The sequence below is a fragment of the Accipiter gentilis genome, chromosome 7 (genome assembly GCF_929443795.1).
Source record: "Accipiter gentilis chromosome 7, bAccGen1.1, whole genome shotgun sequence".
Classification (NCBI taxonomy): domain Eukaryota; kingdom Metazoa; phylum Chordata; class Aves; order Accipitriformes; family Accipitridae; genus Astur; species Astur gentilis.
Window position 1 is genome coordinate 19,932,050 of NC_064886.1, and position 15,221 is coordinate 19,947,270.

Below are 15,221 nucleotides of genomic sequence, written 5' to 3' on the forward strand. Positions count from 1 at the left end.
AATACAGCATTGAGGAACATGCACTACCTTCCAGGCTATTAGATCACTTTCATATCCTGTGCACCTGGGCAAATGGATAAGGTTCTGGTGGACTACTCACTTAAATTCAGATAACTAAATTCTATTTAAGTGTGATTTTGGAGCATCAAGTTCTTTTTTAAGTTGGTCTTAGACTTCCATGTTACAATGAAAAGCCTATGACAGAGCTAGAAATAGCAAAGCTCATCTCCCAGCTTCCAATCGCTTCTGTCAATCACAAGGTTTTCTTTCATCTCTTGGAATTTATTTTTCCACTCCAGCAGCATCTCTTGAATGCATTAGGTCACACATGTAAAAGGAAAAGCAGAGCTAAGCAGACAACACAATTAACTAATTTTCTCTATTTAGATCTTCATATAAAACCGTTCAAATTCCTGGCAATAAAATGCCAGTGAAAAGGTCCTCTCTTCAGAACACATAATTCCTATACCCCTTTGCACTCCTACACATCCTCGACTGCATGACACATGTTCTCACTTCTTAACATCATCTCCCATACTTGCAGTAAGCTCATCATACACTATAATATGAACTTAGCTGATCTCGGCAGGGAAGAAAGCACGTTCCCAGGAAAGAGAAAAGAGTGAAAGCCCCAGGTAAGCAGGAGAGCAAAAAAGAACTGTTTGCAAAGTGTGTATTTTGCATATAAATCTACTTGCCGTAGGAGAGCAAAACAGTAAAAGCTCTTTCACTGTGCAGGCACTTATATCAGCCCACTGGAAGCTTATTTCAAGCTTAATCCTGGAGCACCTTGGGCTGCAGCAGTGGTAGGTGAACTCTCTCCCCTCAGATATCACCCAACAGAGCACACAGATGCCAAGAAGCCACATCCCTGTGTTGAGCAACTCCGGAGAGATCCTGTGAATGTATGGGGCTTATGAAGCCTAAAAAGCTCTGCCTTATTACATGGCCGTATCCAAAATCCTGTTACCAACAACCAGTTCTTACCCACCCTTTCTGGGGAGTTCAGCCCTTAAATGCAAGTTTCCACCATGAAACTCTATTACTGGAGGACACAAGTGTAGGAATTATAATAAGGCAGTGCAGGCTGTAGACTATACTGGAGGGAGAGGTAAAGTTATTGGATGCTCAGTGAAAAGTCGAATTACTCTCATGCTTCTGCTGCAGATACTTCTGGCAAAGCGGATGAACTAGGGAGAAAAAAAAAACCCAAAACAACAAACAAACCACAGTGGAGTTGGGCTTTACCAGATAATCAAAGGATACATCTCTCCTCTCATATGCTAAGCATTAGCAAAAAGGACATGCAAGAACAGTAACACAAACAACATTGCAGTTTAAAATAAAAACAGAATGCAATTCTCATAAATGGGAGCAGCATTAGATCCTGCATTCCTCCCCATGCACTAGGATGCTTCATGCTGCCTATGCTTGCCACCAGAGATGAGGAAAAGGCTGAGGTACTTAATGCCTTGTCTCACTCTAATAGGGAGACCAGTTATCCTCAGGGTACTCAGTCCCCTGAGCTGGAAGGCGAGGATGAAGAGCAGAATATACCCTCCCTTAATCCAGGAGGAAATAGTTAGGGACCTACTATGCCATCTGGACACTCACAAATCTATGGGACCTGATGGGATCCATCCAAGAGTACTGAGGGAACCGGCAGACGTCTTTGCCAAGCCACTCTCCATCATCTATCAGCAATCCTGGTCAACAGGGGTGGTCCCAGAGGACTGGAGGTTTGCCAGCGTGACTCCCATTTACATGAAGGGTCAGAGGGAGGATCCAGGGAACTACAGGCCTGTCAGCCTGACCTCGGTACCGGGGAAGATTATGGAATGGTTTGTCTTGAGAGCACTCACATGGCAAGTCCAGGACAAGCAGGGGATCAGGACCAGTCAGCATGGGTTTACGAAAGGCAGGTTCTGCTTGACCAACCTCATCTCCTTCTATGACGAGGCGACCCGCCTAGTGGATGAGGGAAAGGCTGTGGATATTATCTACCTTGACTTCAGCAAGGCCTTTGACACTGTCTCTCATGGCATACTCCTTGAGAAGCTGGCGTCTCGTGGCTTGGACAAGCGTACTCTTCGCTGGGTGAAGAACTGGCTGGCTGGACGAGCCCAGAGGGTTGTGGTGAATGGGGTGAAATCCAGTTGGTGGCGGGTCACAAGTGGTGTTCCCCAGAGCTCGGTGTTGGGCCCAGTTCTGTTTAATATCTTTATCGATGATTTGGATGAGGGGATTGAGTGCACCCTCAGCAAGTTTGCAGGTGACACCAATTTGGGAGGCAGGGTTGATCTGCTTGAGGGTAGGGAGGCTCTACAGAGAGATCTGGACAGGCTCTATCGATGGGCTGAGGCCAATCGTATGAAGTTCAACAAGGCCAAGTGCTGGGTCCTGCACTTTGGTCATGGCAACCCCATGCAGCGCTACGGGCTTGGGGAAGAGCGGCTGGAAAGCTGCCCGGCAGAGAAAGACCTGGGTGTGCCGGTTGACAGCCGGCTTAATGTGAGCCAGCAGTGTGCCCAGGTGGCCAAGAAGGCCAACAGCATCCTGGCCTGTATCAAAAATAGCATGGCCAGCAGGAGCAGGGAGGTGATTTTTCCCCTGTATTTGGCACTGGTGCAGCCACACTTCGAGTACTGTGTTCAGTTTTGGGCCCCTCGCTACAAGAAAGACATTGAGTTGCTGGAGCGTGTCCAGAGAAGGGCAACCAAGTTGGTGAGGGGCCTGGAGCACAAGTCTTATGAGGAGCGGCTGAGGGAGCTGGGGCTGTTTAGTTTAGAGAAGAGGAGGCTGAGGGGAGACCTTACAGCTCTCTACAACTACCTGAAAGGGGGTTGTAGTGAGGTGGGTGCTGGTCTCTTCTGTCAGGTGGCTGGAGATAGGACAAGAGGAAATGGCCTCAAGTCGAGGCAAGGGAGATTTAGGTTAGATATTAGGAAAAAAAAATTTACTGAGAGGGTTGTCACACATTGGAACAGGCTGCCCAGAGAAGTGGTTGAGTCACCATCCCTGGAGGTATTCAAAAAACATGTAGACAAGGCACTTCAGAACATGGTTTAGTGGGCACGGTTGATGGTTGGACTCTATGATCTTGAAGGTCTTTTCCAACCTAAATGGTTCTATGATTCTGTGATCTGACCCTGGCACACTATGCCATACTGTCAATTTCTGGCAAAGCCCACATCACAATGTGAAAAGAGATGGACGCAACAAAAATGCACATATTCCAAGGTCCTGGTAAACTCTGCTACCCTGGCGTCCATTTCAGAATCAAGAAAATAAAATAGTATTTTTCTACACTTCGGGGGGGAGGAGGGGGGGGAGATAATCAGATTTGGGAAACTAGAGGATCTACAATTATTAGTTGCTGTCGGAACTGCATTTACTTCTTTCAGGGTAATAACTGTATATAATTTAGCACACATGATTCACTAAGTATAATTATAAATTGAATAAAAAATAAAAGCTACAACTTTTTTCACTCATGAATACATCCATGTCTGACATTAAGTACCTTAAGGCAATTCCATCTCTAGCATTTCTTTGTTGATTCATTTCCAGAAATGAATCCTTGCAAACCTAAAAGGTTGCAAGCAGAAAGTATCAATACTGTCGACTTTTAAACACAAAGGAAGGTTACATTTATTAGGCTTAGCAGAAACATGTTAATAAAAGAGAACTATATCTGCACTGTAGATTCAGAAAACTCATGTTCCTAAGTTTGGAAAACTATGGCATGCCTACATATACTAATTGTAATGTATGTAACACAGCACAGTGTTAATAACCAGCAGTAATTTGAGCTTGCAGCAAACAGGAACTGTAAAATTGCGTAACACTAGAAGCTTTGAAGCATTAGTTACTGAAAACATTTTGAAGGACTGACATGAAATAATACTTTATATGTTTTCCATTCTCAGCAAAAAAACTTCAGATAAAGATTTCCTTTCAATTTTGGTTTCCAGTATACATATCTTGAAGTTTGGAGCAAACCAGTAAAATGAAATAGACTAGAACATTTTCCACAAACTTCAGGTTTGATGGGAAGGGTAGAGAGTCTTCCGCTTTCTCTGGTCATCAGCTTGCAAAAAGATGGCAAAACAGTCTCTGGGACTGCATAGGCTGTATGTCCAGGGCTGGTCAGTGTTAAGGGTCTTTGAGGTTTGCCTTTGATCACACAGGCACAGCTGTGGGCTCTACAGCAGCTCTCTTTGGGGTAGGATGTACAACACTATTTGTGCCTCTGCACACAACCCTCCCATGTGGCTAATTACAAAGAATACAATGAATAATTAATTTGCATTCAAAAGGAGAGAAGATAATAGCATAAAGGCACAGGACATTCAATCACTTATTTTATAAAGGCATTTAATAACTGCTTCACTGGGAAGATATAATTGCTTGTTGCTTGTATACAGCATGTCATCTTCAAATAATTGTTGATATTAGCAGTGATAAAATGGCTTCAGAGAGGTTAAGTGACTTGGCCAAGACCAAAGAGGAAGCAAGTGTGTGAATTAAGCCAAGAAATCAGTCCGTTTCTTAAGGCTCAGCGCTCCAGTCCAAGCTTACAAGCTGGTGCTTACAGCAGTATTCCATATTTATCCATCATTTCCATTTTATTTCTTTCCTTCCTTTCCTCTAACTCTCACACCCATACAGAGTGAAGACAAATATTTTTAATTTCTCCAGTTCATTAAAAAACAAAACCTAGGCCTTGGCCCTTATGGTCCAACTCTTTCACAAAATTAAAAACAGTCCATCAGTTTCATGTTCACTACTCTAAATCTTCTACGATGCAGAAGAGCAGTATGAGAAAAAAAACCCCAAACATACCTTTCCCTATATATTTTAGTATTTAGCAGTTTCTAGAAGGTTCCCCTTGGAGACAATTTCCTATTAGAAAAGGGATAGAGCTTACTCTAAACACAATTTTTTTGAAACAAAAAATATTCAGTAATGATGAGTAATTTTTGACTTCTGGTTGTTTTGCATGTCCGTTTCTCTTTTTTGACCCGTATATCCTATATTTTCCATCTGTTCAAGCCATGATTTCCAGTCCACTGGAGCAAAAGCAATGGTAAAAGCATTTTGCCAGCAGCCCTTGGCCTCACTTTATGAATACAGTTCCAATTCTTGCTGCCACTCAAGGTAGAGCTTCTAAAAATAAGGGACTGTTTCAAAATAAAAATTAATACAATTTTCTCAGGGGTGGGGGTGGGGTGCACTTTCCTTTACCACAGAGGAGATCAGAGGGAGAAGACACCGGACAGATGCAGCACACTCTGGCTGTATTGCTGTATTTACAATATAGGAGCAGAAACCATAAAGACCAATATCAGTTGCAGTGCACAATAGCCACCAGCACACCCCTTTTTGTCCCAAGGAGCAGTACTGCCATTGCAATCAGAGGACAGGGCATGGAAGTAGTCACTATTCCCAGCACTGCCAGGTTAGAGAAAGGGAAAGGAGGCGGTGACAGATTAACTGACTCACTTGAAGGCTCCCTGGAAGCTCACAGATTATTGGGTACTGAATCTGTGTCTGCAAGAAGAAATCTGATGTCTTTATTATATGACAACAGCTGGCAGTGCTAGCCATACTAGCCTCTTATTAACCAGATCAGACACCCACAGAAATCATTTACGGTCTTCACGAACTAAGGATCTAACAAGGTTTTCCCTACACCCTTGGGATTCCCTTCCGAACCTTGGAACACCAAAGTTGAAAACAGCCAGGAGTTTGTTAAAGTTAAGTCCCAGTTCTGAAGCAGCCTGTTGAAAATCAGTCTGGTGAAACAAGGCACCTTGAAACACGTTACTTTATAGCCCTTAGAAGTAATCTGATCACATAGTGGATTTTATTGTGCAATCCTGCATTCTCCCATTTAGTTTATATTTAATAACAGGCATAGGGTTTTTTCATTTAGAAATATAAAACTGGCCATCAGTGAAAATCCATACGGTGTATAGGAAAAAGGGATCATTTGGAAAATACAGAGGGACCCTCTGTGTAACAGCTGAGGCCAGAGACTGCTTTTCCTCTCCCCAAACTGCCGTTTTTTTCCTTAGACTCACCATTTCTGTCTGAGTGGACAAGGTCTGTTATGCTTTCCTAGGTATTTTGATCAATCATTTTATTGATTATTTACACAAATGGGTAATTTTACTCCTTTTTGCTCCATCTCAACTGACAGAATGGAGGATTTTTTACATGGCTCTTCATGCCCTCATATTTACATGTTCTAACAGGATGAAGTTTCTTTCATTCTACCCTGACCCAATGTCTGTACCTCTACAAAGCAAGACAATTTAAAGTTTTAGGATTTAAAATTTGATTGGGTCACAGAAGAGGTCTCTGATGGCTTTTACACAATGCCAACTGGAGAGTCTGTTCTGAAATCAGAACAGGCAGCATATCGCAAACACAGTCTTTTGTTTAGTTGATCATGTCAGAAGAGAACCTATATAGTGTAATCATAGAATGGTTTGGGTTGGAATGGACCTTTAAAGATCATTTAGTTATGGATAACAGATATACTAGACTGACATAAGATTTCCAGTCCTGAAATAGGGCCTTATTTCAGCCAAAGGCTACTTCAATATCTGATCACTTAGAGGGACATTTACTCCTAAAGAGAGGGCCATGAAACAGGCATTAGTATGTTGTCTGACACTGGGATTATAGGAGATCCCAATATAAAAAAAAGAATTTCAGCCAAAGCATTTAATCAAGCTCAATTTTTCGTTCTTACCCAATAGTTGCTTTTTACCTTACAGCAGAAGATATGTATAAATTAACAACCACCGAAAACTGAATTAGCTATGTACGTGTCAGAGGGATGAATGCAGAACATGGATACTACAATTCTGACCAAGAAAACAACCAAACAGAAGCTTAGACATGCTGTAGCTAGATCAAAGACAGACAGGCAATGGTGCTTTAGAAGCACAGTAGAACAGATATTATAACTACTCTGATATTGCAGCAGATTATAGTCTGAAAGCCAGCTACTGTTAGAAAAGCAGGTCAAGAGAAATCAAAACTCATGAAAGTGACATGAGTTAACAGCAAGCTGTTACAGAAGTTTGTATTTAAAAGGTAACAGCAAACTGATGTTTTTGAAGAAGAAAACGCCACATTTTTCATTTTGAACCGACATTTGCTATCTATTTTTAGCTTTTTTTCTGTTTTATGATACCTTAGATCTCAAAATAAAAAGCTAAAATTCAAACACAGTTTCCTTTTTGTTCCAGAAAATTAATTTTAGAAGCATTCATTCAGAAGTTCAGGTGTTCAGTTTTCATCCCAATTTAAACAAAGTAAGATTTTGAAAATTTTATAAACCTACATAATTATCATGGTTATAACTAGCTCTACTTTTAACTGATCACAGCTCACAAATATAGAAGTCATCAGATTTCTTTGACCCTGCATTTACAGAGTAAAAACAATGAACAGTTTTTACCTTAATTTGCTCTTAGATAGAAAAGGTTTTTAATATTTTTATTTAAACAAATTTTCATATGTAGTAGAATTTTCCATACATGTCTGAAATAATATCCCTTTAAAGTCATTGGTATAGAGAAAAATTGAAAGGCATCCCTGAATGCTCTACTATGAGGAACTCAGATTGTCCATCTTGAAATTAGTCACTCGGGAAACAATTCAGAAAATTAAAACCTGATATGGTAAGGAAAGTAGATATCCTACTGCTGTTTGTCCTCTACCAGATGAAGAGGAAATAACTGTCCTCGAGTCAGCAGCTAAGTGCTGTGGTTACTCACTTTATATATCACACAATTGCAAAGAGGTATGACCTGATTTTGTGGCAAACCACTTCGCCCAGAAATCCCCCACAAATCCCCCACCTGGGGGAGGTGGGGAAATAATGAGAATGACCAGTTTGAGCCCTTACTACTTAGGTCAGTGGAGTGAAACTTTACTTACTCCAGTATGAGGTATACATCCAAGTTCAACAATGTTGCATTTACAGCTTTATGCCATTTTAATAATTAAATCCTGAACCATATCCACGTGACTTTAGCCAGAGATTTTCAGAGTTTGAGATGTATGGGCACCAGAGAAAGGAGAGTCTATTTTGTATCCAGTCAGAATGAAGGCACCAAGCATCTCTAGTGCTCAGCACAGCTGTTGGCTCTGGTGCATCTGTGACATTTGTAAGAACGGGGAGTTTATTGCTCCCTCTTATGATGCACCTCCTTTTTAGAAGGTATGTTTTGTGAGCTTTGGCACCAATGGTCATTTCTGGGACAAACACCCAAGACGAGTCAGTCAATGTCCGAATCCAGAACGTGACACTTACCTCCAGTTCTAAGAGCTGACACGAGTAATTGGTAAGGGATAAAAGAATGAAATTAGCTCTACACACACCAATCTTCCATGTGTCAGCTGCACAACCCTGGTTTATAGTGCTGGAACACAGATTGGCAAACTTGAAAAGACAACTGGACAGTCTCACTTACATGCAATGCACATCTGCTCTCAGTTTGTCACAGTACAGCCTCATAGTCTTTGCTGTTCTTTCTTGTATTATATTGGAGATTATAGTGAGCTTCCCACTGTAATACCCCAGTGCTTGGAAAGCAGCAAAATAAACTAATGTGGCATTTGACAATACGTTCAAAAAACAACCACTACCATCCTCAGGTATTTTTCATCTTCAGAAATGGTTTTGGTATATCCATAATACTTAGGAAGCTCGAACATCCTATAAAACAGAACCAGGCTTTACAACAAGTTAAGGAGAGATATTTAAGCATATAAATCTTCCTTAGATGCCTAATTCTTGCTCACTTCCTATAAATACCTTTGCGGATTTGAGCTTTACTAATCTTAACACGAGTTCAATGAGAGATTAGGAGGACTGCAAACTCCATCTCAGGAGACTTTAAATGTTATCTCCTATTAGCACATAGATAGGTCCCAGCTCTACTATTTCAAGTTTTATAAGAAGTACTCAAAGGACAACCTCAAGAAAAGGCCTTCCTCACTCAAAGAGATCACATCTCAGACAATTCATACAATATTAGACTGAACAACAGGAGAAACATCACATCAATCAACTGTGATACAATTTCTGTAGAGCAGCAATTTATACATGAGAAACTGACTTCCCATACTAAGCGTAGAGGAACAAAAAATAAGGTACCAAAGAAACACAAAACAGCCTTACCTCAGTGTGAACTGATCTTCTGTTGAATTTTTAGCAACAGATACAAGGAAAGTCAAAATGTCACCTTGCTTAACAGTCTTTGGTGCATACTGGATGGCAATATTATTATCCAATCTCATTTCATTTAAAGAAGGGCCAGCATGTGTCTGGTAAAGGAAAACACTTCCAATCCTCTGCAAGGGAGGTCCTGACTCATCAATGTCATTGCGCCCTGGTCGGATCCCATTGCTTTTCCTTACATCCTCCTTGGTGCATTCCCCTTTCTCGTCTCCTGGTTGTATGGCATAGTAAAGCTCCACAGGGCTCCCTTCAGACTGATCCATTGGTTTCTTACGGCCAGCAACAACCGTGGGGGGGTTAAACCAGCTTGGCAGGAGCTCCAGCTCTGCCACACACAACCCCAGATCCCCTTTCAGCCTGCAGCTGCCTCTGACTTCCCGTGTCTCTCGAAAGGCAAACACCCGCAGGCAGGGCAGCCGTTCCGTGGTGCTGTAGTCATCCCAGTCCCTGCCCACAATGTAGAACAGGACCTGGACTTTGGGCTTGCTCGGGTAAATTTTGTCACTCATTATGAAGGCCTTAAGTTTCCAATTAAAGGCGAACTTGTTAGTAGATGCAAATGGATTTGAAGACAACATTAAGTCCTGGGGCACTACTTGTTCAATGGAAAAAGGTCCATAGCTGGCATTTAACACAGGTGGCCTCTTGGATTTGTAGATCAGAAAGGATTCCACTCGGGACTGCAAGCTAGAATTCCTCATAATGTCCTGGTTGGCTTCCTTAAGAAAGAAGGAAACATCTGCATTGTGGATACGATAGGTCACAGGCAAGTAAGTTGGCAGTAAAGAAAATCTCTGTATACTCTCCAGGATCCCTCGACTCTCAGTCACTGTTGAAAGGAAAGGAGAGTTTAAAGATCAGATCTTCAAGTCATACTGTGATATGCTGACTTTACCGAGGAGACTGACAGTGCTGTAGCTGGCATTAGTGGCAATAGCAAGCGTCATCAATCTATGCAGAAGTAGCTTAAGTAGCTGATGATTTATCTAGTTAGCTTGGAAAACAATAGGTTATGATATGTTCTACATGGCAGCTAGATTAAAAGAAGTAGCTTGTGTAGGTTTACCCATGCCAAAGGTCACACCTTCACGTGCAATACACATTTATTATTGGAGAGCAAAATTACCCAGTTAGCATCTGCAACATAAGATCGCTGCACAGGCACATTTAAAAAGGAATTTGATCACTAAAACAAGCTGCACTTGTACAGGAAACCAATGCAATGATTTTCACATCAAATGCTGCACATGGACCACTTAGAGTTCACGTCAACTTTCTTTTCAGCACTCTCAAGCAATACGTGGACTTTAAGTAGTTTCCTGCACAAGGCTGCATTTCACTTTAGGAATAGTTAGCACAATAACCATTTACACAAAAGCTCCCTTACAGCACTCTGGTACTAGAGGATTTCAAAAAGACCTTTATTTGCATCCAATTTATTGTCCCTTCTATTTCCCTTCATCTATGAAAGGAGGTTTTTCTGCTGTAAATAACTATCAGGATTCACGCCACTATTGTTGCCTAACCCTACACTGTTCCTTAATACAGCTGCATTATCTGTACAATGTACATCACTGCACATTGAAAAAACATTTTCAATGACACCGAGCCTCTCCTACTGCAAGATATCTGTTTTAACTGTGCCATCGAGCAATTACCTGAGGCAGGCTATCATATTAAAGAATAAGCTCTCCATCTTTCTAGGAACTGTCAGTCCCAAAGAGCAAAGACATACACTGTTATAAAATACAGATGCAAATACAACCTGTCATTTCCTCTTTGAACATCTGACCTTCATGCTTATGTCTTCACACCCTAATTGTGAAATAAATTGTGGGGGTTTTCCATAGCAAATTCAAATCCTTACCCTTATTCAAAAAACTGACAAAGGGTTACCACAGATGGCATTCAAAGACAACCCAGTTTCCCAAGCTCTAGTCCACAAATGCTTTATTATTCCTTATTTTTTGTTTGGCATCTGACCTAAATGTTTATTTGCTTGTCCAGTACTGCGGTGGCCTAAACTGATGTCAGTTACTGCTAGTCACCATTTATACACTGCAATTCATTGCAAATCCTAGAAGAGGATTGTTATCTTCAAATCCTATGGGAAGGCATTGTTAGCTCCTAAAACCCTCTGATTTCAGACTGTAAGTGTTCACCAAAACCAATATGGAAAATGCCTCTCAGAGCAACAATCATCTTATCTACCTATGGACTGTATAACTTGCAGGAGCAGAAGCCAGTCTGATGCTACCCATAGCCAGCACGTCAATCAAGGCACCTCCATAGCAAAGCAGTTAAGGCAGAAGATCTCGCTGTGCCATAGACTTTGTCCAATCTCAGACAAGTTGGTTTTCCTGTGCTGCTGTTCCATGTCCAACAAATAAGGGTATTACTATTTATTTCCCCTCACCCTTTTTCTGTGTGGGCTGCAAATGCAACAGACTTATTTTACAATTCATATGAGAACATCTACAATAACAAGGTTGTGATCTCAGTTAAGGTCTCCAGGCACTAATGTCATGCAAAATAATAAACTGGAAAACCGGAGCAAAGAAATTTCTATATGGAAAAGCAAAACCAGCTGTCCATTAAAAAAAAACAAAAACCAAACAAAACAACAACAACAACAAAAAAAACAAAAAAATCCAAAAACAAACAAACAAAAAAACCAAAAAACCAAAGCCATACACACAGAAAAAACCTTATCACCAAAAAAAACCAAACCAAAATACAAACGAACCATAGATAATGGTCGGCATCATTCATCTGTAAGAAAGAAGGAACAAATCTCAGAATTGAAGAGGCCAGGAAGAAGGGACTGCAGAGTAGAGTTTAACAGTTTTGAAAATCTTTCTCTCCAGCTTGAAAACCTGAAATTCCTCTCTCAATAAACAACTAAAATAAAACCTTACTTTCAAAAGTTTAATTAATGTAAACTCTTAAACCCCACCTGGAATTAGAACTAAATTCCATCTGAAGAATTGGGAAAATGGCCTCAGCACACTTTATCATATGAGACTGTAAATCGCAACAGCAATAAAAGGCTGAAGTCCCGTGATCCCTAGAGGTGGAAAATTCAGCTTCGATCTTGTTTGAATTTAGAGAAAGTCACACCCAAGGATTTTCTGCTTGTTTTTAATCAAGAGTAAACTGCAGAGATACTTTGCATGCAAAACCACCCTTTATTTTAGCCTTTGTCTTTTCAGCATTCAGTTCCCACTCTCTCTCCAGATATTCACTGAGAGTAGATGAAGTTTTTAAAGACCTTTTTCTAGATAGTCCCCCAACAAAGATTTCTAACAACTCTAAATGGCTTTGCTAGTACTTAGGAGTTGCAGGGATGCATCTCTCCTATCCAGCCCTAAGGCGAAATCTGTTCTGCTGTTGTACTCCTCAGATCACCAAGCCCATAACAGCATTTCTCCATCTAATGTCCCATTTATAAATTCCCCACTCATTTTGTACTCCTCCCAACAGCTTGGCAAAGCACCATTAAACACAGTGAGGCATCAAGGAGGCAACTTAGAGAGAGAGGCAAAAAACTCAGGGTATTCAATTTTTTATTTCCCTTATTTTGATTGCACCTCCCTCCCTTGCATTCCTCAGGGAGAAGTACATTATTTTTATATTAAAACTAACAGAGTGTTTCGCCTCAATTTTTAATCATTTATTTTAGTGCTTAATTATCTAAGGGATTAAATACATTCCCTCTGTATTCCCTATCTCCACAGGACAATGTTCCTCAGAGTATGTAAATCAATGACTCTTCAGAATAGGAGAGCAACACAAATTAAAAAAAAAAAAAAAAAAAAAAAAACAGAAGGTGAACTGCCTATTAAAAAAAGGAACCAATCTCACCAGATAGGGCAGGGTCCATTGGTTTTTAAATTTTTGGGCAATGGCAAACTGGCCTGCTCGCTGTTGCACTTCCCCTACCATCAAGCTGTGGACGTGCACCGAATATGAATTGGCTTATGCTGGAAGCTGACAGCAGCTTTCCAAACAGCCAAAGGCCAAAAATTCAAACAATTTTACACTTTTATCTGGGGAGAGTTATAATCAGCACAAACAGGAAAAAAAAAATCTCAAAAACTACACTGAGCTCTGCAGTACCATCTGGATTTTGACCGTGAAAGTTTATTAGGGATTCTGAAGGATAGGAAATTAAAAACAAAAACAACTATCAGCATCCTTAATTGCAACCATGACTATTTTTGTAAAAATTATGTGTGTTTTTACAAAGGCACAATTGCAGAAGATTACAGATTTGTGTGTTATTGGGTGAGACCCAGCGTAAAAGTAGAGTTTTAAAGACTTAAGTCATATCATCTACCCTAAATATGGCATCAGACCTCTGCCATCATAATCAAAATTCCACAGGAATAACCCACCTGAGTAAATAAGAATCACACAGTGAATCTCTCAGTTTAAATATGTCAAACAAAATAAAGGATGGGTAACTGAAGTTCTGTTAAGGAAACAACATCAAGACAAAAAATAGTTAAATTTGGGAACTGCAATTTATCTTTACTGTACCACCATATATGAAGGCTTGTCTACATGGGGAACCTGGCAGCAGAATAACCAAGAGCAAGAGTGCAGTACATTAACTAGCCTTACTTGTTCTCTGTGTGGATGTATGGCACAGGGGATGTCATACTTTGCATCAATAGAAAAAGCTATAGTACCAGATTAAAACAAACTTCTAGGAGTTTAATCTATCCATACAGGGATAGATTCCTATGATCCATAGAGATCCAGGCAACTTTCAATTTATTAGTTGTGGCAAGCTGCGAGATCAGGTTCTCTTAAGCTGAGTCATTGCAGAGGAAAAAAAGAGGTTCTTCCAGAGGACCACAGCAAGCAATGACTCACAGCACGACTGAATCTTGAGGGGCTGACTCTCAATTGGAGTAAACCGCTTCACTGCAAGGTCTGGTGAAGACAATCTGCTGCAACTGCAGAGTGGTGGTACAGCATTCTGGATTAAGGAGATGATCCCCAACAGTTTGAAGCAAACCAATAAAATCTAATTTTGATGCTGTGCTTATGCCAGGAGCTATTATTTCTCAATCCCTTACAACTATGTCTGTATTTGACCTCTCATGCTGTGAATGGTTTGCTCAGGATTTCAATCAGTGGCCACCTGGGAAGAGATGCTGTAGTAGGGTGGGGTTTTCTTTCCTCTCTCTTTCGTAAATCTTCCCCTGACTGACACTGTTTTAAAAAAGCCTGTCATTGATGGAAGGAGCAAATTCTTTGCAGGTCAGCGAATTTGAAAAAAATCCCAGAAAAAGGCAGCATATTCAGCCTCCTCCTGCACAGCCAAAGCTTATGCATGTGATATATCCCTGAGCATGACATTGTAAACATGCTGCATTTACCTTCCAAAAGGTCATGCTGCTTTCTTCATTAGGCTACTAATTTTGTACCGCAGTCTGGCTAAAAATCTTAAATCTTTATTTCTTTAACTTCATGTAACAGCAGCTCTCAGTCAATGACAAAAACACTATTCATAGCTCAGTTTTACTGTGAAGTTATTGACCATGGCTTCAGAAAATTGAAGAAATCTGCCAGACCACTAACTTCATTCTGTATTGCCAGATCCTTAGGACTTCATTGCCCTAACAGTTACTTTATTTTTAAAACTATTCAATCTATTATCATCCAGCATTCATGAGAAATAAACCACTCTTCCAATCAATTAGATAATGCTAATATTTAAATTTAAAAAAAAAATAAATAAATCACCTTTTTCTTGTAGATTGAAGGGAACAACTTCTTAGGACAATTGCCTTACCACCTGCAAGTGCAGACTGGTAATGCAATAGATAAAGTTTGTTGCTGTATCTTGAGGATTGAGATAAGTGTTTCTTTTCAGTTTGGCCAGAAATTTTATGGTTTTAGTTAGTGTCAGCTGTTCTCCTTGAATCTTCTGAACACTTTTGCT

The 15,221-nt window shown here is 40.5% G+C and overlaps 1 protein-coding gene across 2 annotated transcripts in view; it reads right to left on the reverse strand.

The window, feature by feature from the left end:
- The window catches only part of TMEM132D (transmembrane protein 132D), a 272,020-nt gene that overhangs the window by 196,717 nt on the left and 60,082 nt on the right, over nt 1-15,221 (reverse strand). For both annotated transcript variants that reach the window (XR_007506767.1, XM_049806377.1), the window contains exon 2: nt 9,206-10,094. Coding sequence is in view for 1 of the 2 variants with exons in the window: in XM_049806377.1 (XP_049662334.1) it covers nt 9,206-10,094 (889 nt within the window). In the remaining variant the exon portion in view is untranslated. The remainder of the gene's footprint in view (nt 1-9,205; nt 10,095-15,221) is intronic.